This window comes from Pleurodeles waltl, chromosome 8 (assembly GCF_031143425.1).
Source record: "Pleurodeles waltl isolate 20211129_DDA chromosome 8, aPleWal1.hap1.20221129, whole genome shotgun sequence".
Taxonomy (NCBI): Eukaryota; Metazoa; Chordata; class Amphibia; order Caudata; family Salamandridae; genus Pleurodeles; species Pleurodeles waltl.
The window spans coordinates 471,747,677-471,772,983 of record NC_090447.1 but is presented as its reverse complement, the minus strand read 5'-3'; the positions used below and the strand labels follow the sequence as shown (position 1 = coordinate 471,772,983).

Genomic DNA, 25,307 nt, shown 5'->3' with positions numbered 1-25,307 from the left:
TTCACCGTTGGAGCCCATTCTTCTAGGGGTGCCATGGCATCTAAAGCCTTTTCAGTAGGCTCCTCCCTTGAGGACATTCTGAGGTCGGCTGACTGGTCTAATGACAATGTTTTCAGAACTTTTTATTGTAAACGTATTCAAACTGCAGCTTAATTGGTAGTTGGTATGCTTTAAACTAGCATAATAGGAACCTCCCGTCTTGACATAAAATGTAGATTTTCCTAGTAATTTATGAAGGAAAGTCTTAATTTTATTAAAGACATGGAGGTGAGTACTATCCCACCCTATTTACAATTAACATGTTTTTTTTTCCCTATTAGTGAATCCAGCGTTACCGCCTCCCACATCATGATGACTACGGACTGTTTTCCACCTTCCACCCTCGGAACTCCAGGCTTTCTTACCTTCAAGACTTCCAAGTTTCTCCACGACTTCAATGGTTTATCTCCTGTTGCCAAGAACTTTTGTCATCTGTACTGGCAATCGCTATTATTGGTTCTTTGTTACCTTTATTCTATGATAGTAGTTGACTTTCTCACACAAGAAAAGAGGGCTGCTTGCAGTCAAGTGTGTACTCTATAGTGTCAACTGTTACCCTACTGGTGCTTATCGTTCTCACGTTCTTTCTTCCCATTGGCTAGCTTGTCGCTAAGTCCATTAGGATTTGTAGTTCTTGACTGCTACTGTATTAATTAAAGCAAGATAAGAATGCATAATACTCGCCTCTGTGTCTTTAATAAAATTAAGTGTTTCCTTCATAAATTACTAGGAAAATCTACATTTTCATATTTAGTATGGGACAAGGTGCAGCATGTAGGTCAAGATGAATTGTGTTTGTGTGCCATGCTCTTGCTCTACATGGACACTTCTTAGAGCTCCCTGTCTATATCACGAAAAACAACCTGAAGAAAATTGCCTCACGAATCTTTTTCATTGAACCTGTTTTGAAGAGTAATAAACCACGAATGGCTCTCACCTGGTCTACAAACTAACCTGATGAATACCCTTCTTGATGGAAACATTTTCTATAACATTGGTATTCCTTTTTTTCTTTAATTTTCTCCCACCCTTTTGTGTCTTCTCCTACTCTTTTAGAAGAGGGCTGGGGCATCACCTTAAGCCTCCCACCATGTAATCCTCTTTTTTCTATGGGGAGGACGTTTTCTAACCCTCCTTTTAAATCCTCTTCCTTTGTCTGAACCTCTCCTCACTCTCCCTAGTCCTCCGCCTGAGAATACTGTGATGTTTTTTTTTCCGTTAATTCATGCACTCTATTTTACACTTTTCTGTTCCCCTCTTCTTGTTCCCTGTGGTGTGATCCCTTGCTCCTGTCCTGGGTTGCGTTAGAAATAAATAAAAACGGTGACCACCTTTTTAGATTTGTTTTTCGATTTTTTTTTCATTTCGATTTTTTTTCAACATTTATTCTTACGACTTCAGATGTACTGGGAATTGTAGAAAGTTTTCATCCTTTTTTCGTTTGGTTTTGTCAGATCTTGGTTTCACACCCTGGCCCAATTGAATCTTTTTCAAGAAAATCAATCCATTTTTAGCAGGCTGGCACTCTTCAGTTTGGGGTTTCATCTTAATTACATAATACTCACTCTTACATCCTAGACATGTGTTTAGAAGATTTTGAGGTTGTGAATGAAGGCGTCCAGAAGGATGCACGAGAGGCAAACACATGTAAAAAATGAATTACATATTTCCACATTTATACATGCCATGCACATTTATATGTGCACATGCCAGTTGCTTAAACAGAGAAAGCATGCTGTGTTTGGGACTCCCAAATTATGAGTTTGAGGTGTGTTAATGCATGCGAATGCACCATTTCTTAATAATTAAAAAGAAAAGTAGTGAGTTAATGCATGAAAATGCACCTTCATTTTAAGTGAAAAGGAAAAATGCAAGACTTCACTTGTTCGCACTTGGTGAATTTTATGGGACAAATATTGAAAAGATTATCAATGTTGAAAACTTCATTTCAAACAATTTTTATAATTAGTTTTGCATAACTGTATTGCACCTAGGTGTGTAAAATTAAGCGATTTGGGGAAAAAGTGAGTTCCCTTCAGAATTAGAATACATGTTCTTCAGTATTATTTTAAAGGCAAGGTGGTTATTGGAGTTGCACTGACTTATTCCTTGTATCCCGTTTTTGTTCCTCACCTGATAGGATAGTGTATGCTATCCCATGAGGGTGACTATGATGATGCAAAATAATATCCTCACAGCAGATCCTCTATCAGCCAATTTATAAGAAAGATTAATGAAAAATGTATATTTTTTCAAAAAATTGGCAGTTGGGATTGAACAAAATAAGCACAAGCCTCTACAAAACCTTTAATAATTTCAGGCCCTCACCAAGTGAGATTTTAATCCCAGTATGCATTTTGAACCTAAATTATCACTACTGCCAGCATGTGTATCCTGATTTGCTTAACAGTGGAAGTAAATCTATTTAAAAGCTGATGACAAAGTGTCATTCAACATGCAGCTGAATGTATAGAGTTACTGGTGTGGCCCCTTGCCCCATCTCAAAGAAGGATATCACCTGCCCACACAAACTCTCTCACAACGTGCTGTGGGCATGACGAAAGGGAACATCTGCTAAATGCAATATTGCTGGCTGTTTAAAGCAGAAACATGAAACAGTGCTGCTGTCATTGACTCGACAGATTTTTCACGGTTGGAGCTGTTGTTGACCGTGAATTCTTTTCCAACCCATGCCAGGTTAAAATTAATGAAAACACAGCCTCTGTATCCACAATGTTACTAAATCACTAGCTCTGATGCCCAAACACCACCTTTATCAGCAGGTCAGCAGATAGGCTGGAAAACATCTGTGAGCATGTATGCAAATTAGATGGCTGATTCCTGCTTTTTGCAAGTTAATGAATTTAATTTTCCTTACTTTTCTTAAAGTACCTCGGAGACACTACAGTTAAGATAAATTCTACATCTGATTGCACCACTACATCGAGACATTTTCTTGATAATTGAATGTATATTTTATCTAGGACACCAGTCTTAACGTTGTTGAAAGAGCAGGTCCACTCATAAAGAGATAGTTTACACAGTTTTTGCTCGTGTAATCGGCGTGATCAGTTTACTGTACAAGAAGGAATGTCAATAACACATACATTAATGACTACATACAACCTTCTAATGTAATGTCTGTGATATTATATAGATAAAAAACATCTTTATTCTTCAGATCAAAATAGCATCTAGAAGAATGTGCCACTAATATGTATTGGAAGTCTATGTCCTCCAGTACCATTACCGTTTACTGCACATTTTCTCATTTGTAGAAAGAATGCTCGCTCAATATCTAGACTGCACCGACTTCAGAATATGGCTATGAGACTGATGATGGGGTTTAGGATGTTTGATCATGTGACAAAAAGGGCAACTTTTCAACAAAAACGCTGGAACATAAACACCACATCAATACTTTGTGTTGCTTTGCGTTACGTTGCATGACTTTGTGGCACACAAAGTCTTGATAAATCTACTCCTCTTAAATATTACAGAGTAGATTAGAATTCTACCATGATAATTAAGGGCTAACTGGATAGTTCTAATAAGTAATAGTGGATTTTTGTGTTGCACTCAATAAATTAGCTTTGAGAGAGTGTAGCTTATATAATCTATATTAACATGAAATGTTTCTGAATCAATGTGTGATAATGCTGTATAGAAACTATAATGATAGTAATTTTGCTGAGACGTGCACTTGAATTGTGAATACGGGGAGTGGCCACCAATGTATACGTAGACTAATAATAATGACCAAAATATTTATATTACGTTTAAATAAGTTTATACTAATGATTGCATTATTGAATCTGTGCTGGAATCCTCATAGGCCTTAAGTTAGCATGAGCTGAAGCTTAGCTGCTTGGCTCTCATATTAAATGCATTTTTCTATTTTGCAGTGTGCTGACTCACAAAGGGGCACGACCCTGCGTGTTCTTTTTTTCTTCAAATTAGAAGACAAATGTAACCATACTAGATCCGTTCTCAAGCATTCTTCACTGTGTGCAGAGTAAATGTTAAAACGCAAATAGAAACAGTGTAGATTAATGTAATGTACAAGGTTATTCAAAGTGCCACCTCGGAAGACGTCAATTATGAAGACCAATCAAAGACTTGTAAAATAATATGGGGTGAAGAGGTGGGTTACCTAATGTATTTTCTGATAGGTTAAAGATAGTGGGGTATAACAGATGACCAATAGAATTTTGGGGGAATGTACAATGGAAAGGGGATAAAAACCCATGTCACAGGGAGTCATTTAGGTGGGATAGGGAATGCTACTGATTTTATCCAGAAACTCTGTCACTCTGTTTGGTGACTTGTTGGTTTACTTAAAACTATCCTCGCCCTTAGAATTGTCCATTTTACACTTTACCTCCTTATGAGGGAAGTGCCCTTTTGCCCCGGAGCTGAGTTTTGGCTGATGGCAAATTGACTGATGTCCTGAAGACGAAGACTGAGCCTGTGCGCTGACCTAAACTTTGGAGGGTAATTATGCAATTGCAATTGTGATTTGTCTGTTTGCTTTTCCTTTCTAGGTTACCAACTGCTTACTTTTGACAGAGACCTTAGATAGATGTTTTCCAAATTCGTGTTCTAAATTGTTTTGCATGAAGCCAACATGCGAATGCTAATCAGAGGTTAGGACAGGTGTTCACTAAAACTAACGCAAATAGACAAACGACTGAGACTATGCTTTGTTGAACTGACGCGTTATTGACACTCTGCTAAACTTGATCTATGTTCACACCGTGTTATGTTCTGATGTTTATGATTGTCGCTTTAATGAAATCTTATCAAAGTTGCCATATCATGACTATGCTATTATGTTTCTTGGTGTTGAGATTAACGTATCTGCTTATAGATTGTAATTAATAGGGAATAAAACTCATAAAATTCTACTAATCAAGGTGTGGTTATTCATGGCTGAAATGTCATGGTAGAGTCTTTGAAGTGATTAATGACTTTGACTAAAGTGAAATGCATTGTCGTAATAAATATTGAGGACATTATTGATGTATTGATTGATATATTGATTAACTATCTCGTCCTAAGGTGTCTCTCAACTGGGTCAAAAGATTAATTGGCCTAAAACGAGTCCTGACGTGTAATAAAATATCATAAAGGGACGCGTTATCAGTTCCATAATCCAAACTGGTGTTCTGGGGAAACTATTTTGGACATAAGTCACCATAAAACAAAAACTTAATCATTCATTCAAGCAGATGTTTATTGAGCCCTCTTACAAGGATAAAATTAATGTTGGATGAATACGAGTGATCGCACATGTAAAGAATGAAAAGCCATACTGTGATCACTAGAATGGAGATCTCAGCCATGCAAGTGGTGACCGGAAAGAATATCCCAGTCTTGTAATGGTGACAGGAAGAGGGATCTCAGTCATGTAAGTAGTGACTGGAAAGGCCACTCCAGCCACACAGAGTTTAAGGAATGGCGATCTCAATTGTTTAATTGTGATAACTCTAAAGGAGTGTAGGCAATTCGCAATTAGTTAGTTGGTTTCAAAACTCATTACCAATTAAAAAATAGGTGAAGAATTTGAAAATATAATTTAAATAGACATGATTTAGCTAGTTTTTCTCAAAATATTAGTATAGCGGAAGCCCATTTAAGAAACAGTAAATTGCTTCCTTTGGGATTTCACATAATCAAATGTCTCACCAATTTGTGGCATGGTGGCAGAGAAAAGGCACACTTTGTTGCAACACATAGAGAAAATAAATGGAGCATATTCCCACATTTTAACGTCTGGGTGGCAGCATGGGCAAGTTTAGAGAGACAGAGATCTATCTGTCACATGACTCAGAGTGGTACACAATAGGGCTAGGTGGAGGATACAGGAAAATGAAGCCAGTGCTTAATTTGAGCTGGTGTTGCAATTGGGCACATCTGCACTGATGTTTGGTGAATTGGACTTATTTTTCATTACGAGATTGTGACCCAGATCAAAAGAGAAAAGGGCAGAAAAGGGGAAGAAAGGGGAGGAACATGATGAAAAAACAGTATGAAAGGGAGATGCAGGGATGAAACAAAACTTGCAGGAGTGAGATAAATGGACATGAAGTGTAGGGCCGTGAATGAAAGAGGCATGAGATGGTTGGAAGACTAAACACTTTGTATACAGCAACCCTTCCTTTGAACAGCACCAACTGAAGGCTACTGAGAAAAACTTTGGGCAACAGCGTTTCTTCATTAAGCACTGGAAAAAAACTTAGGCCAGTGAGCAGTCAGGCTTTGAGCCACCATAACACAGCACAAATCACATATAAAAGATGTACAACTGTATTTAAGAGCTACAGTTCTTACCCAGTGAGCGCCAAATCAAGCAGAAGATCAGCGTGAAGCAGACAAAGGCCCAGTTCCACTCATGATTTTTCCCAACAGTGGATACTCCCATGAAAATGAATATTAGGGTCTCACTGACACTGCTCAGCATCTTCATGAAATATTTTATTGTTGTGTATGATTTCTGAGAAACATTCTCTTCAACATATTTGTTCATAGTCATGGCACAAGTTGTTATCCTAGTAGAGAAAAACAAAGTCCTTAGGTTTATCATTTCACATATTATCCTAATTAAATACCGTTTATGTACACAAATTTGACTATATGCATGAAATGTAATGAGTTGTTGAGGGGTAATTTTCTCATCTATTTGCTGGCTAGACTACACAGGAGTATGAAGATATTTGCACCGCAGCAATTTTTTAATAAGAATATTTTAAAACATCTCTGGTGGGGGCGTTGCATCTGAGGGAAGAATTATGCCAGGCGTTCGTCTCAATTTGCACGTGAAAAAAGCTCTCAGAAATTTACTTCACCGAACAAATAAGCACCTAAATTCTCTGCAAATAATGAAAACGAATGATTCTTCTGTGACGGTCTTTTGTCATTTGATAAAAATGGCATTTTCAGCACAGTAAAAAGGTTGACGTTTCTGACGATTCTCTTATTTCTCAAGGCTACAGTGCGTGTGTACTCTGTGTGATTCACTATTGTGGCGTATAACATTTCCCACGATTTCAGACGTCTTTCTTTTTCTTTTTTAAATCAAGTTCATTCGATTAGTACAGTCATTTTGAAACCCCCATTTATGACAATTGTATTATTTCTCAAGGCTGTTATGGCTACGGACTATATTATGATTCACTATCGGTGCGTAAAACATTTTCTAAAGCTTCAGGCTTTCTTGGCTTTTAAAAAAAAAATCAAGTTCTTTCGATAAACACAATCACATTGAAATCACCATTTAGCTGCAGAAATAGCCAAGTAAGGCATTCGCGTGTGGCTAGAAAGTGCACATTAAAACAGTTGTAATGAAATAAGGAAAGAAAGTAGGAATTAATGTATTCCTAAATTCAGTAATTGCAGCGAGCAAATTACGTGTGGGTGGGATTTCTGTTCACAATAAACGTCGCTTCCTAATTAATTTATTGCGCAGATAAATATCGATTTATTTATGATCCACAAAGTATCCGCTGCTAAATAAGCCATGTAAAGTTTATTTACTGAAAAAACTTTGTTACAGGAAAGTTTTGTTTAGCTTCTCAGAAGATAATGTGATGTGCTATAAAAGATATTTAAATGATCTCATAAAAAGTTAATTGTAATGCACCTTATGGTTACAATCCAGAAATAGAAAAAAAAGGAAATTTGTTGAGCGTGATGAATTGCGCTGGCCAGTACACTGTTCATCTTCACATATGAGACTATGTCATAAATTATATAATTTTAGAATGTAAGTGAAGACGGTTGTACAACACATGCAAATATCACGCATGCCTTTACCACAGATTCTTTACAACCTGTGCCTTTACCACACAGGTACATATATGTATATATATCACTTACTGACAGTATGCAGTTATAGTTATGACCTAGTCTCCAAACGAAAAGCATTTTTTTTTGTTGCCAATATCTTTGATGCTGTTTGACGAATTGTCATGAAATTTTCCAAACTAGTATGACAGTCTGTTCAGCTGCTGTGTTGAAAGTTTTGGGGTGATCCATCTAGCAGGGGCTCAGAGAAGGGGGGGGTTGAACACACATTTTCCCTGTGCATTTTCACATAGGATCTTTAGACACAACTACAGCCCAAAACACTGAATGGAATTACACCGAAATTGGGCAGGTAGCTAGATCATGGTGCACATTTTGTTATTTGATGTAAATCCATTCTGTTGTTTAGGAGTTATTAAAGGAAAATGACATCCAGGTATCTGGGCAGAGCTTAAGCAATGATCTCATGGTGAGATCTGATTGACTGTCAGCAATTCAACCAGGAAAGCTGTCAGCCATCTTGCGACCAACATACATGATAGCACCCCAATAAAATGCATTGCAGTGAATGGCAGGTTTTGAGGGTCACAAAAAGGAAAACGTATAAATGGTGATAACTGATTTTAGTTACAGTATAATTCATTTGTTGATGGTACCATACTAATTGTAGGAATTGTGTGTTCTAAGGTGACTTTCTCTGTGAAAAAGTATTCTGCTGGGATTTCATGAATCATGTTTGACAGAACACTGTTTTCTCATGATTTTCCCATAGAGCTTATGGAGGTGCTCTAGAAGCTAAAATGAGGGCATATTTTCTGTAAATTATCACTATCTTTCTCAGCCATATGTGAATGAAGACTGACCCTCATGTACTTCCAACAGGAGCAGCCTGTCAGTTTATTCCCTTGAGTTCTACTGCAGCCTCCCAGAGTGTTCTACAGGACAATTAGAGCACTAACAGCCCTACGTATGACAAAAGTGTGGCACATATGAAGCCATCTAGAATGAACCAAACTGGTAAATCTTAAAACATTTAATTTAGAAAGTAAGAAAAAAAAGGGGTTCATTTTGTCATAAAAATTATGGTTAGTGCTGTAGAAAGAAAAATTGGAATATGTTTTAAGTGAGTTCTCAAATATCTCCCTCTTCTATTTCATTAAAATATCCAGACTTGCAGACTGAAAAATGCACTTTCAACACCAGCAGCAGACTTCCAGGTAATTGTCTAGTGATCAGCAGCTTCTCTACAGAGTTGTAATGTGCAACTATAGTGGTAACATTGTGAATTTATGCCAAAAGTGTGTCACGTCCGAACATAAACTTGGTGGAATCAAAGTGGAAAACAAAACATTTTCTTTGGGAGCTTAAACACAAATGTGCCCTAAGATGGCCACCAGAGAAAAGAGAGCCCAAATGTAGCACAAATATCACCTAAATGTACCCCAAGAATAGCCCAGTGACATAAGTGTGCAAAACACGTAGGTCCTCATTACGAGTTTGGCAGCTTCAGAACCACCAGGCTGGCAGAGAAGACCGCCAAATTATGACCATGGCAGTATTCCCAACAGAATACAGCCAAAGCACAGTTGGCACCACCACTGCAGTCAGACCGCAACGGACGACTGAAGGCAACTGCAGGCCGGCAGAGACCATATTTCTGCTGGACAGATGAACAAGGCAGCACAATACCAAGGTTTCCGCTGCAGTCGCACCACCACAAAAACCCAGGTGGAAACGAACTGCATAAAAAGTGAAATTCATCTTCACGAAGCCATACCCATCTGGAGCTGCCATGGAACCAGCACTACACATCATCCAGCTGCTCCTGCTCATACAAAGACTTCAGCATCTTTGCGGACGATGACTACAGCATATTAGCAATGTCTGGAGGCTCACACAACATACCATCGGGACGGGGGTGCAAGGGCGATACTCACACACAACTTCACACTGACACGCACACTCACATACAGCCACACATACAACCGCACATACACAGTGCACACACTACGGCCAACACACACACACATCAAATACACAAATTTATGCATAGAAACATAGCACAGGCCCAGTCACACACAATACCACACAACACCACAACATGCCACAACAGTACCACACCCTCACCATCGTCAATACATTGGCAAGCACTCACAATACAAACTACCCAGGGACACATCACACATACAACACAACCTACAACCAACAGGGAACAAACACACACAATCACTAAACCATACAACTTACCAATAGACATACACATCACATATCATAGCATGCACTAAACAGGCACACAGTCAAAGCACACAAAGCCACACAACACAGCAACAAACACATGTCAACACAAACAACACTCAATACCATCAGAACAACATGTTGCAAACATACACATGCCCATCACACAACCCACACCCAATCACTGTGGGACAAAATACTGCACACAACCTTGCCTACTGCCCAAACATCACAGGTAGCACAAGCACCACACACACAAAAACTAACACACAATCAATGTCAGCCTCAACAACTCAATCCTAGGAAGGAAATGCATGACAAAGATTTAACTTCAAAATCAACAACTGGTGGATTTATATATATTATTAATATATAAATATATTTTGATAGTGAAAGGCCATAGGCCAGTCCATTGCACACAGTTCCTGTGCACACAATGCATGTTAGACCTGACACCCCTAACTTTTTGCCTGCCTCCCTCCACTTTTTGGACACTGTTTTTGCTGGTTTTTAGACTCTGCGCACTTTACCACTGCTAACCAGTGCTAAAGTGCATATGCTCTCTCCCTTTAAACATGGTAACATTGGATCATACCCAATTGGACTATTTAATTTACTTATAAGTCCCTAGTAAAAGGCACTATAAGTGCTCAGGGCTTGTAGATTAAATGCTACTAGTGGGCCTGCAGCACTGATTGTGCCACCCACTTAAGTAGCCCCTCAGGCTCAGTCTCAGGCCTGCCATTGTAAGGCCTGTGTGTGCAGTTTCACTGCCAATTCGACTTGGCATTTAAAACTGCTTGCCAAGCCTAAAACTCCCCTTTTTCTACATATAAGTCACCCCTAAGGTGTGCCCTAGGTAACCCCTAGGGCAGGGCGCTGTGTGGGTAAAAGGCAGGACATGTACCTGTGTAGTCTACATGTCCTGGTAGTGTAAAACTCCTAAATTTGTTTTTACACTACTGTGAGGCCTGCTCCCTTCATAGGCTAACATTAGGGCTGCCCTCATACATTGTTGGAGTGGTAGCTGCTGATCTGAAAGGAGTAGGAAGGTCATATTTAGTATGGCCAGAATGGTAATACAAAATCCTGCTGACTGGTGAAGTTGGATTTAATATTACTATTTTATAAATGCCACTTTTAGAAAGTGAGCATTTCTCTGCACTTAAATCTTTCTGTGCCTTACAATCCACGTCTTGCTGTGTTTAGTTGACAGCTCAAACACAGGATACTCAGCCTCACTTGCATACATCTGCATTTTGAATGGGTCTTCCTGGGCTGGGAGGGTGGAGGGCCTGCTCTCACACAAATGACTGCCACACACCCTACTGGGACCCTGGCAGACAGGATTGAACTGAAAGGGGACCTGGTGCACTTCTAAACCACTCTTTGAAGCCTCCCCCACTTCAAAGGCACATTTGGGTATAAAAACAGGGCCTCTGCCCTACCACCTCAGACACTTCCTGGAAAGAAACTTGTAACCAGAACCTGCATCCTGCCAAGAAGAACTGCCTGGCTGCCCAAAGGACTCACCTGACTGCTTTCTGTGAAGGACTGCTGCCTTGCTGTTGCCCTGCTGCCTTGCCTCTCCCTGGCTGTAGTGAAGAAGTGCTCTCTAAGGGCTTGGATAGAGCTTGCCTCCTGTTCCCTGAAGTCTCAGGACCAAAAAGAATTCTCTCTTGCAACTGGACTCCTTGTGCGGTGAACATTCGATGCACAGCTTGCTAAAAATGACACACAGCCTGTCCCACGGTGAGAAATTCACCGCACGCCAAACCGGAATGACGCAGCTCGACCTCACCAGGAAAAGATCGACGTGGTGCATGCGGTGTGAGCGGAACTTCGACGCACGGCCCACCAGATCGACGCACAGCGGACCTTTGATGACGCAGCCTGACTTCCAGAGGGGAAATCGACGCAGCGCCTGCCGTGCTGGAGAAATTTCCCTGCAACGCCCACCGGAATGATGCAGAGCTTGTCACAAGCCCAGGATTCCATGCACAGACTCTGGGGCGCTGAAAACCCCGCAACCCGAAGAGGATCCACGACCGAGTGACGGAAATTGACGCACAGCCATCCCTGCGTGGAAACTAAATGGCACATCGACCGCGTGTGGCCCGAGAAATCGACGCATACCCCTTTGTTTCCATGCTTCTCCTTCTCTGTAGCCCTTTGCAGAGATTTTTCACGCGAACCAGGTACTTTGTGCTTGAAAGAGACTTTGTTTGCTTTTAAAAGATTTAAGACACTTGATATCACTTTTTAGTGATATCTCTACATTTACTTATTGCATCTTTGATTGTTTTGACCTGCAATCATCCAGATAAATATTATATATTTTTCTAAACACTGTGTGGTGTAATTTTGTGGTGCTATATGGTGTTATTGTATGATTTATTGCACAAATACTTTACACATTGCCTTCTCAGTTAAGCCTGACTACTCAGTGCTAAGCTACCAGAGGGTGGGCACAGGATAATTTGGATTGTGTGCGACTTACCCTGACTAGAGTGAGGGTCGCTTCTTGAACAGGGGGTAACCTGACTGCCAACCATATACCCCATTTCTAACAATGCACATATGGGTGTCCCGAACTTGACTCCTTACTGCCATGTAACATCCACAGGTAGGGGCATCAAAGGGGCAGGCAGGCACCTCAGGATTATCTGATGGGGGTAAGTGGGGTGTTTGGGCTTCAGCTTGGGAGAAGGGCCTTTGCGATTTGGCTTCGGAGGGGGAGGTTTAGTTTTAGGCTTAGGGGAGGCTTTGGTTTTTGGGGGCTGGGTGGACTTCTTGGCAGGGGAGGGGGATAGGAACTTGCTGGCGGAGTAGGGGAGGCCTTAGAGGTGAAGGGACGGACTTGGGGAGGGTAACAGAACGTTTAGGGGTCTCATGGGGGAGCGGAGTAGGGAAAAGGGCAAACTCAGCAAGTAAATACCTCTAAGACACCTGGGGACAGTCATAGCAAAAGGGTTTGAGTGTGGAGGGAGAGGGAATGGTTGTCTGAGGTGTTGGTTTGGATGTCTTGGGTGCATGTTTATGGGAGGTATGCTTGTGTGTGCTGGGTGTCTGTTGGGTGGGTGAGTGAGGGCGTTTATGTGTCTTCGGATGGGGTGGAGTTGCTGGGGGATGCTGTGGTGAGTGTGTGGCTGTCTGTTGGGGTGGTGACTGCAGGTGTGGTGGTTGTGCTGCAAGTAGGAGTGTTAGTGGTTGTGATGTCTGTGGGGGGTGAATGGGGTAGATGTCTGAGGGTCTGCTGTGGTGGTGTCTTTATATAGGAGGGGTGTGGTGGCTGGATCTGTGAATGGAGTTGTGGAGTCTGCAGGTGTGCTGTGTGTGATGCTGGAGGTGGTGGGGGTACCAGGGCAGGTTGTGACTGTTGCTGTGTGTGCATCTTGTGTGCATGCTGGTGGTGTGTCTTGTGGTGCTTATGTCTGTCCGAGCTACCCTTGGATGTTGAGGTGAATGCATGCTTGTCTGTTTGTGTGCTTTGACTGGGACTGGGAAGAGGGGTTTGGGATTGGGAAGAGGAAGGTGGAGGGGGAACGGTAGACAAAGGGTAACTGGCTGCTGTCAAAATGGAGGCCAGACCCTGAAAGGATCTCTGTAGGCTATCCAGTGCACCGTGAAATCCCTCCAGGAAGGCATTACTCTGTTGGATTTGCGTTGCCCGTCCCTGGATGGCATTCACGATGGTCGACTGACCCACAGAGATTGAACTCAGGAGGTAAATAGCCTCCTCAATGAGGGCAGCAGGGCTCACAAGGACTAGGACAGAGGCACTTGTAGCAAAGAATACTCCCACCCTCTTGGGTGAGTGGGCATGGCCAACTGGGTGAGGAGCTGCAGGAAAGGTGGTGGTAGAAAGGGGGGGCGGACAGAGATGGTGCTTGGGTGGTCTCAGATGGGTCTGCCAGGGAGTGTCCACTGGAGGAGGATTCCGATGATGATGAACTGGATCCTGTCTCCCCCATGGCACTCCCCTTGCCCTCCACTCCACTGGGCTCCTCGGTGTCGATGGTATCAAGAATTGAGGTCCCGTGGCCAGCAGCTGCCCCACTCGGTTGTGCCCTGTGTCCTTCTCCTGCCAACGCAGATGCTGAAAAATGGACAGATAGGTAGGGTCATCATATTCTTTTCAAACACTAACATCACACTGGACAAAGCAATCACATTACAACCACTTATACTACACCCACAGGTAGAACCAGGTTAGTGGCAACATGTCACAACTAGATACCACCTAAACCCTTACATTACAACAATGTCATACACCAGCTAAGCCACCTATTGCACACCTAACCTACCATCATATCCGTAGAGCAATCACAATAACCATTCCATGACAACCTTGCTTGCCAACATGAATGTGAGTCCCTATCCACAGCAACATAGTCAACCAAGAACCAAGCAATGGAAAGTAGTGATAACATTCATTTTAACATATCACATACACACAATCCACACATACCTACTTCATTAGCTGATGTCATGTACCAGGTAAGGAACCACATCATGTGCCAAACACAAGACAGCATGTTGCATACAAGCCAAAACCAGTTAATGTCAAAGAGTACACAACCTTTACAACTGACATTTGCAGACATGCAACAACTATACCTGCCTTTTCAACAATTGGAGTATGATAGCGTCTAAACACATGTCAGCAACACATGACCCAATAGTCATGTAGGAAAGGATGATGCATCCTCTGTGTATCTAATCAGCAAAGTCATTCTCCACATATAAACAAAGGCATGTACACTTGCAGTGGCGAACTTAGCCCACAGGATTTACCCAAAAACAAGCCCATGTACCATACCAACAACATAATACAATGTACACCTGTCATGTGCATGAAGGCCACATCCAGTACAACTAATCATGATGAGTGGCTATATCAATAGTCAATTATTCAAGTGGCAACATCACTATCCACACTTCAGACATGAGCAATCTTACATCTGTAAATAAACATTACAATGCCACAACCCACTTCTGAGCTTAACATGATAGAGGCATGCACCTTGAGGCATGCCAAATGACTGACTACACATACCATTCAAACAACATGTGAAGGTGAAATACCACACCTGCAACACAATTCAGTCAGTACGAACTATAGGATTCTATACCAAAAGCCCACAATATAAAAATTAAGTATGTTGAAGTAGAATCACAATGTTGAGATATGGATGAACCTAACAATGTACAAATTATGTTGGCAAAAACCAGCTTAGGTTGTACCATTTACCAAGATGTTGTGGCCTATTTAGCATGCCCACAACACATTGGGATAGGAAATTGCTGTCTAGCCACTTACCATCCAAAGAACATGTACACAGTACTAATAATCCGAGCTCTCATTTCAATGATATGGGTTGCACTAGGAGTCTAGTTATATCACCATGGTTCAGTACATGCAGGATGTCCATTCAGAGGACACATCACACGTGCCAATGTTCTGTCTACACGTACCAATGTCAAGTGAAATGTCAGATTGAGATCACAGCCTCACAATAAGTTGACACTCATTGGAAACCTCAGGAACAGTAGGCATGTACTCAGAATGTCAGACTCAATATTGCACATAGAGATGGATCAAGTGGTATTTGAATGAACAGAGGGCAAAGACCAGGACAACTTACCATCAGGATATTGGAAGTATGGACCTGTAGGTGGCAAGAAACAACCAGAAGGGTACTAAGAGCAATACAGAGACACACATATGACACAGTCACATGTGCATCATCATTTGCTACTGTACAGAAGGGATGATATAGGTGAAAAATATGTACCTATACACAATACAATGTGCAGGCCTATGTACCAATGTTGAGGATACTATGTCTAGGTTTTCCTATAAGTTAGTTTACCTTTAGCACTTTATGCATTGCCAAAGCTTAGAGTCTTTCACATTATACACTGCCCTTACAGGGGAATGCAAATGAGTTTAGTCAGTACTCATCCCCTTGTGGCTGCTGTGCTGCTCTCAAATGCCCATCCAACTCAGGGTAGGCCATCAACAAAATGCGGGCCATTAGGGGGATAAAGGTCAGATGGGCACCCCTTCACACGTGGGAGAACATCCCCAGCTGGGCCTCAGCAGTCTTACGGGCCCAGCGTCTCAGGTCCTTCCACCGCTTTTGACAGTGGGTGCTCCACCGACTGTGGACCCCCAGGGTCCGCATTTTCTTGATTATGGTATACCAGATCCCCTTTTCTGATGGGCATTGGCCTGTATGGATGACATACAAAAGAGGAGAAAGTCATGTACACATGCACCATCCCAAAGCAAGTATAGTGAACAATCAAGTTAGTACAAGTAGCCAAACATACCCTTCCTCACACCTGATACTCTTTTATACTCTTTTGCAAGTCACCCTCTGCAGTCAGGCCATGTGTGAAGTGGAGTCAGGCATACAACATGCATACCCTGTACCAGGTTTTGACTACAAACATAGGACCAGACTACAAGTATGTCCTTAAAATGACACATGACCATAACTATTTGTCACACCAACTTTGATGTAAATGCTGTAATGTACATATGTGGATCAAGTTACATACATCACCCACTCCCTACTATGTATCAGGGATACCAGTCATTCTATGCACATGTCCGCATAGCCATCCACCCACAGAGGATAGCACACTCCTACATTCCTGGACATTTCATCTACCACACCACACTCTACCTTTCACCCATTGGTATTGCATTGGGCTCACCTTCTTCTCTGGTGCACCATATAGCTGTCTGTACAGGGGTAGGACCGTCTCCTGAAGCTTCTCGAGCTCTTTCCGAGAAAAGGCAGGGGCCCTATCACCTGCAGGATGTGGAATGATTGCTGCCAGGGGCAGTACACAGCAGCTGAGGTCATGGAGGTCTTGCAGGTAGCAGTGTCAGGACTCAAGTGAGGAATTGTGCAGAATATGGCGGTCAAGTACACCACGTACAAGACCGTCACCACCGGCGGACTTCGCCATTGGCCCAAGTCCACCAATGGCAGCAATGTGTTCTAATGACAGTGTCCACCGTGGTGGGCACCGCCTAACGCCATGACGACATCCGCTGCTGGAGTCAGGTCATTTCCTGATTTCCAGTATAGGAGGTCAGGAAGCTACCATTTTAAGGCTCATATATGTATAATGTAGTAAAGAAAATTGCATCATTTACTGAAACCTCATATGTATGTCAAGTGTGTCTGTACCTTATTTCCGGCTAGTATGGATATTGATTTCCAAGATTAAAGTTTGTATTGTGTCACTATACCTTACAGGGGACTCTGGCTACCCAAACCGGCCTTGGGTATTGATACCAGTAAGGTACCTAACCATGGCAGGGGAAGTCTATTTCACTGAGGCCCACGGAAGCACAAGGCGTGTAGTGGAGCAGACTTTAAGGCTCCTGAAGGCAAGACTTTGCATTATAGACAAAACTGGAGGAACTCTCCTCTATTCACCTACAAGGTATGTCAATTAATTGTTGCCTGCTGCATGCTACACACCTTGCCCTGACGTGTCAGATATCATTCATAGTAGATTAGGAGGAGCCAGCATCTCATGTGGGTGGAAATGCTGATATGCCAAGTGAGGATGAGCATGATGAGGGTGAAGCTGGAGACATCAGGGAAAATGTTATCAATCAATACTTTAATTGACTCAAGGTATGTGATGTGATGTAACAATTGAGACTCCATGGGGTGTTGTTGAGGTTATGCATTCCATGTAATGTGCTTGTTACCACCATCAGTGTGGTCTTAAGTGGCTCCATGCCCATGACTAAGATATGCATGCTGAATGTTCATTCGAGTTGAGTACAGTACTGTTATGTACATAGTCTATTATTAAGATAATGCATAAAGTAACATTTGTAGTTATGAATAGACAATGTGATGTTTGTGTTCCACTCTGGTCTATACCCTATCTTTGTCAATCACAGATTTTCAGACTGGCTGTTTGACTCCTCCTCAATTGGCATTGTTAGACCGTGTCACGAGCAGATGGGATTCGCAGACTGACATGAGCAGTGGACAAGGATTAGACCAGGTACTATTTTGCGTAAGAATTGTGGTGTGTGAATTCCATGCCCAGACTGTCAGGACAATGGTTTGGAAGTGTCCTTTTCAACCAACTAGACCTGTTTTGTATTGGAGGTGGCTCAAATGTTGGCATGTGTGTGTCCATTTGTGTCTAACACATGTCATAATGTGATATCCAGACACTCTACCATAATTATGGTTTGTGTTATATGTGACCTGACTTGTGCATAGCTGTAAGTGTGTTTTCTTCTCATTGTGTCTGAAGACTGACATAGGTGAGTGGCAAGCCTACAGATACCTGACCATGGTAAGTGGAAGGTTCCATGACTTTTGAGATTAGTAATGACCTTTGTCTGTTTCATGGGGTATGGTCATTTTGGAGGTTACGGTATGGGTATGTGATAAGGCTTTAGCTCTGATACATTGAACTAAACTTTCTGCCTCCTGGGATGGTGATAAACTGACATGTCCCTTACTTCTGTATTCTGTGGGTTGGTAGTGCATGACACCTAAGCTGAAACACTGAAGTCCACAGCACGACGTCACAATGTGCTGATTGCCATTCTCCTATTAAATATGTGGAGCTGTACAATACAGGTGACTTGTGTCATGTGTATATTACAATCCCAATGCAATATGTATCCTGGTTGTCCAATACATGTGGGATGACCATGACAGAGGTATAACATTGGAGAGGTACATTTTGGTACAATAGTTGACATACATGACAGTTCTATATGGCTGATACATCACACTTACGCATCATCTGTGATTAAGTGGTATTTATTGAGGAGTGAAAAAAAAAATTGTGTATTGAAACTGAAATGAAATAAAGTTAACAGGGAAGAGTTCAGACCTGGTGGATGAAATTATCAGGGTAGCTGCTACACCATTTGGAAACATAAGTCCAGTGTCCTTGCATCATAGGAGAATGGAGTTAGGTGTCAGAACAGTCAACATGGTAAATCAATCACAGACTAGGGGGACCAATCAGGAGAGGTTCACTTCTTGGCAGTGGGTTTAGTCTTGGCATCTGCTCCTCCTGGTTATCTTGGTGGAAGTCCACTTTTGCGGGGAGTTCTTCTGCTACAGACGGTGGGGTATCTGAGGCATTCCCTTTCCCTGGCAGGACCTCAATTTCATTAGCAGCCACAGATGTTGAGGGGCTTGAGGTCTCATGGCTAGTGGAAAAGGCATGATGTGCATGATAAGCCATCATGGTCAGTACCTGGCCCACCATGCCTTGGGAATTTGGTTGGCTCCCAAGCCTTGGGAGATGGTCTCCTGGTCAGTTGTGTCCCTTGGAGCCCCTATCCTCTGGCCCACCCCATCCCTCCCACTCACCCTACTCCCACATACCTGCACCCTCGCACAGTGTGCCCACTCCCACTGGTGGCAGGACCATCATTGTCAGGGGTGACATTCGGAGATTCAGGTACCTGTACCGAGGGGCACACAATGAATGAGACTGTCCTTGGAAGACAGGTTTGGAGGTGAATGGTTGCCAGTGATGTAGTTGCAACAGGGCAGGGAGGAGTCGTTGTGGGCAGGGTGAGGCTGAGAGTTGTTGACTGACCAGGTGTTCCTGATGGGCCAGCCTTGCCCTCAGTATCTAGACATCCCGGGGTGTTTTCCTCATTATTGTCTTCATCCAGAGGGGTAGGGTCTGTCTCTGGTATCCTCTCCATGTTGGGGATGACAAGGTTACTTGTAGAAGTGGTACACACAGTTGTTGTAAGTGAGTCAATAAGTGATTTATAAATTAGACAACTAAACAAGGTATGGGAGATCCACACACTGCCTTTACATGACCCCCTGACATGACAAAGACAGCTGCTACTTAATCTGGGTTAGTGCAATGTAGGACCAAATTGCATACAGCAGGAGTATGTTGGTGTTTAAATGGTGATTAAATGGCAGCAAATACCCTCATGTCTTGTCTGAGTGTACAAATTATGTACATTTCTCTTGCAGTAAAGTGTATTGCATCATTGAGCCAACTACAGACTGAACAATGCACAATGGTGTCAGAGCTTGCACACAAAATTGGTGTTACATTTGGCCCTGGGCCTCAGTCTGGATGTATTGCAAGTGCGTCCATTTTGCCATTTAGGTGTCCCCCCATGTGAGTATGTTCAATTATTAGGGATGTGTTCTATGTGTCCACATTGGTATGGGACACAGCTGTAGCTGCGATATGCTTGTAATCATACTGGTAGTGGGCCATTGCATAGCTGTCACTGCCATGAACTATTGAATGGTGGACCACTCGGGTTGGTTAACTTTGATTGTTACTTTCACATGCAAGACATTTGGAAATTAGTGCATGGTTCTGATTTTGTTAATAGGAACAGTGCCTTCTGGGAGTTGTAGAGCTGTCCGTTCCCAGGACTTTACATGTCCTTCCCAAACACTATGGCTCAAGGTGAGTTTCTCTGACATGTGGCATAGCAGTGAAGGGTATTTGGAGATTTTGGCAGGGGGTGGTGGGTGGTTTGATCATTGCGGTGGGGAAAGGAGATGAGTGAGCATGCAAGACAAAACTGTAGGGTGACATGAATGTTGTTGTGACTTACCTGACTGCACTCCCCCAGGTATTCCTGTCAGGCCCTCAGGATGCAGGCTGTCCAAGACCTTCTCCTCCCATGATGTGAACTGTGTGGGACGAGGTGGGGGCTCACCACCAATCTTGACAACCGCCAGCTGGTGCCTAGATGCCATGGAAAGAACCTTCCCCCTGAGGTCGTTCAATCTCTTTCTGAGGTCCTCCGTTATGCATGGGTATCTGCCACCTGCATTCACCCTGTCAACTGTCCTTTGCCAGAACTCCATTTTCCTGGCTATTGATGTTTGCTGGACCTGTGCTCTGAATAGATATGGCCCTACCATAACAAATTGCTCCACCATGACCCTCAACTCATCATCAGTGAAACGTGGATGTTTTTGTGGGGACATGGTAGTGGTGGTAAGAACAGTGAGGTAGTGAATAAAAGGACAAAAAATGTTTGTGATGAGGTGTGGGTACTGTGATTTGAGTGGGTGATGATTGTTGTGTATTGTGTGGTTTTGTAAATGGTGTGTTGTGTATGTTGTGCAAATGTGGGATGTGTACTATGTGTAATGTGTAGGGGCATATTGCTTAGTTAGCAAGTTCTATTTTTTTTGGCTACTCTCTGGCTGTGAGTGACATTCTGGTTGCAAAGGATTGTGGGTTGTGTAGGGGTGTGTTTTATAGTACATCTGTAGGTGTGTGGGGTGTGTGAATGCATTTCAGGTGTGGCATATTCGACCTATCCAATGGGGTATGCTGTTCTGACTGATGTGAGTTCAGATCGTTGCGGTTCACATTGTTAATCTTTTTCTGCAATGGAAGAACCGCTCTGGCTCCTGACGCTTTCGGGAATTTGGCTGTTTTTTGATGGTCTGAGCTGTTAACATGGTGGTTGGATGACTGCCAACATTGCGGTCTTTTGGCAGCCGCCACCACGGTGGTCTTGCCATCAGACCACTAAAGTCATAATGAGGCCCTCCATTAGTTTGATTTCTTGCCGTTTTATATACCGCAGATTTGACCCAAAGGTATTGGAGTGCTTTACGTGAGCATCAGTTACATTATCCAAGGACATATTTATTTTAATTTAAGGCAAGGAGAGATTAAGTGATTTGCCCACAATCACACGATGTCACACGATGTCGTATTGACGCTGGAACTCGATCCTGGTTGCCCAGTTGTAAAGTCTACAGCTCTGGCAATAATGCCACATCCTCTCCCCTAAGTGTAACAAATAATCGAGTGATCAACTGGATTAAAAAAAAAAAACATCAAGATAGCAAATCATTTTGAAGTGCATTGTCACTATTTGAGAACTCAGAAAATATGTCCTCACTTTTCACAGCACTATCCATAATTTCTATGGGAATAAGACCCTCTAATTTGTATCATTTCTAAAGGAAATGCTTTACGTGTTGCAGTTTTGGTTACATCAATATGACTCAGGTGTGCCACCTTTTTGTAATGAATACAGAATGTCAGCAACCTAGTTGTTCCTTAGAATACTCTGGGGTGGCAGAGGTCAGGGGCACAAACTGAGCTAATTGAGGGCAGGGAGGAGGGTACAGAGGCAACAAGTTGACCACATTAGGAAAGCAGTAGGGGCAGTGACAGCACCATGGACCCTGGAGGGCAAGGGAAAAGCGGGCAGGAACAACAAACTTACAATGCAGGACAGGCAAGAGAGGTTGTGGCAATACAACAGACCATTTAGGGCAGAAGGAAGAGGCAGTGGCAGTACAACCATACATGCCAACAGACCCAATTCAGGTAGGAGACTCCCGATGTTTTTATGCCCAAAAGGGTTTTATTTTATCTGCCTCCTGCCTCAAATATCCTCGTTTTCAATGTACGTCAATGGAGAAAATCAATTTCCCAGGTCTTACCAAGCTCAAAGTGGTGGAAATATGGTACATTGGATCACAGAGGGCAGCAGGAATGGGGTATGGACACGGAGTCAGACGGAGTCAGATAAGAGAGGGTAGGAGGGAGATTGGCATGGACACCAAACTAACCTTACAGGGCAAGCATGAGGGGTTTCAGCAGCACAATACACCACACAGGACAAGCGGGATGGCAGTGAAGCACAAGGACCATGGAAAGCAGCAGGAATGGGCCAGGGTCATGCACATGGACAACAGAGAGCAGAGGTGAAAGAAGTAAGGGCAACAAGCTGACCATACTAGACAGACAGGAGGGAAAGTTGCAGCATAACAATCCATGAAGGAGAGAAGGGAGGGGGCAGTGGCAGCATATCGGACCATGCAGGGCAGGAAGGAGTGGGCTGGTGCATGAACTCAGACTATAAAGGTTGGGAAGGAGGTGGATGTGGCAGCAAACTAGATGCTCAAGACAGTTGGAAAGGGTAGTGGCTGAACAATGGCACACAGAGCTTTAACGAGGGAGCAGGGGCCTGGACTTGGACAATGGATGGCATGGAGGAGTGGGGCTGGAGCAAGAAGCTTGGGTGGGGGCAGCACAGTGGCTGGCCAGGCCCCGCTTCCACCCCTGTCCCCCATTGTGCATTGCTTTGGGCATCTTACTTAACATTTTTTAAAAAACTAGAAATTCTCTGGAAAAACTAAAGGTTAAAGGGACTTTATAGTTAGGGAATAGAATAAAAACAAAACCTTTGAAATTCACTAAAAAAACAGAGGTTACAGGGATGTTATAGTAGGTTCAGATGTTACAAGCACAAAACCATAGAAATTCATGTTATTTCAAGTAACCATACCTTGCGTCCTAAGGTAACTATAGCTCATGCCCTTGCTTTCAGGTTTATTATGCTGAAAGCTCCAGAGCTCCAGACATCTAGGATGTGACCAGGGCCTCACAGCAAAGCAGTCAAACGATGTTGCATTGAAATCAGCTTGCTGAGAAGGATCGCACAAAGTTGAGAGAGAAAAGCTCCAGAAACGTTTCTAGGTGCAAAGGTAAAATTTTGACTGAGGCCTTCCGCTGAGTGTATCCAAGCAGGGCTCCATTGCAGTCAGCCTCAGACTTCGACTTTGACCCGGTCAAGTGCGACCAGATGTTTCCGGTTGGCGCTATTGATTTCTAAGCAAGAGAAGGCACATTTTATTTAATCTTCAAAAATGACTCAGGTTCTCCATATTGGATTTTTGTTGTTTTTGTGTCATTTTAAAGATAAAAATATTTACTATTTTTATAAATTGGTGTGGAATTTTTATTTACTCTATTGGTATATTTAAGTGCTTTACATACCTGCCTCCTAAGTTAAGCCTGCCTGCTCGTTGCCATGCTACCAGAGTTTGAGCCAGGGGCTAATGTTTTTGAGATCTTGACTGGACCTAACATTGTCTTGGGGACATTACTGCTAGTGGTAGGTGCATAGTTACCTCAACTAATAACCAGCCTCCAACAGATTTGAGAGGCAAAATTCAAATAAGGCAGCTTGCAAGGCAAAATCTGAAAAAAAGTGCAATGTAGAACAACTTTTTCATTACCTGCAAATCTAAGAATGAAAAATATTTTAGAATTTTGTCAACAACATTTTCTACAAGGATAGAAGAAGTAACAATGCAAATATTAGAAAGCAAATTTGGAAATCACATATTGAAATTCAGTATGGCATTAAATCAGACCCTCAAAATGTATTGCACTTCTTGGTACATTCATGAATGTTTAACAATTACTATGAAAAGAATGAAGCTGATTATTAAAAAAATGTAACTCCGCTGATTACCCAAGTCAACTAGACTATTTAAATCAGACCAGGAATATTGGTCCAAAATCTTATAATTTCTACACATTTACTGCCCATCTAGAAGCCAGATCCCAGGCTCATGGAGAGTGTCCATGCTTCCTGTAATATAAGAATGCTCCTTCCAATGATCCAAAAAATTATAGATTAATTGAATTAATGGATGTAGAGGCTTAAAACTTCACAAGTCTTTTTTAACAGACTTTGAAAGCATGGGCTCAAAAATAAAACATCATACCATTATATCTAACAGCCTTCTGGTCCAAAGTTTGAACCATTACCAACATCATGGCCTTATCTATATTAATAGAGGACTTTTCAAACAGAAAATATTGTAATATGCTAGTTTTGTTGAGTTAAAGACAGCCCTCAATAAAAGTATCTAGAAATATGTTATGTCTTAAAGTGAGCCAATGGGGAGTACCCTTTAATTTATTGCAAGCAATACAACTTCTAATCAGGGACATGGGTTCAAATAAAGCTGGGGATGGAAACATACTTTCTCAGGAGATACTTACAGGTGTCAGAATAAAGCAAGAATGTCTTTTGGCCCCTTTCTTTTTAATCTACACATTTCAGACGTGAATTACACACTCATAAAGTGAACAGGCAGGCCCCAAGACTAGCGCACCTACCATTGCAAAGCTTGCAATATGCTGATATCAACCTGCTGACTCAAACTCAGATAGGCCTACAAAGGTCAATTTCTGTATTAGATACATACATCAGTCGGAACCATCAATGAACTCAATATGTAATGTGGTCTGGCAAGCAATCACCAGAGCTAAATCAAACAATACATAACCGTTTAAAGATAGCCTTGGAAAGTCTGCAATTACATAAGTTATGGGTTTCTGCAGCAACATCCCCGTAACTCAAGTGAGAAGTGGATAAATCAGTTACACCAGGG

General features: G+C 42.4%; 1 protein-coding gene across 1 annotated transcript in view; it reads right to left on the bottom strand.

Annotated features, from left to right (window-relative positions):
- LOC138250056 (sodium/hydrogen exchanger 2-like) overlaps positions 1-25,307 on the bottom strand; it is a 720,639-nt gene that overhangs the window by 334,020 nt on the left and 361,312 nt on the right. Inside the window, exon 4 of the mRNA XM_069204438.1 lies at positions 6,373-6,590. Coding sequence (XP_069060539.1) covers positions 6,373-6,590 — 218 coding nt within the window. The remainder of the gene's footprint in view (positions 1-6,372; positions 6,591-25,307) is intronic.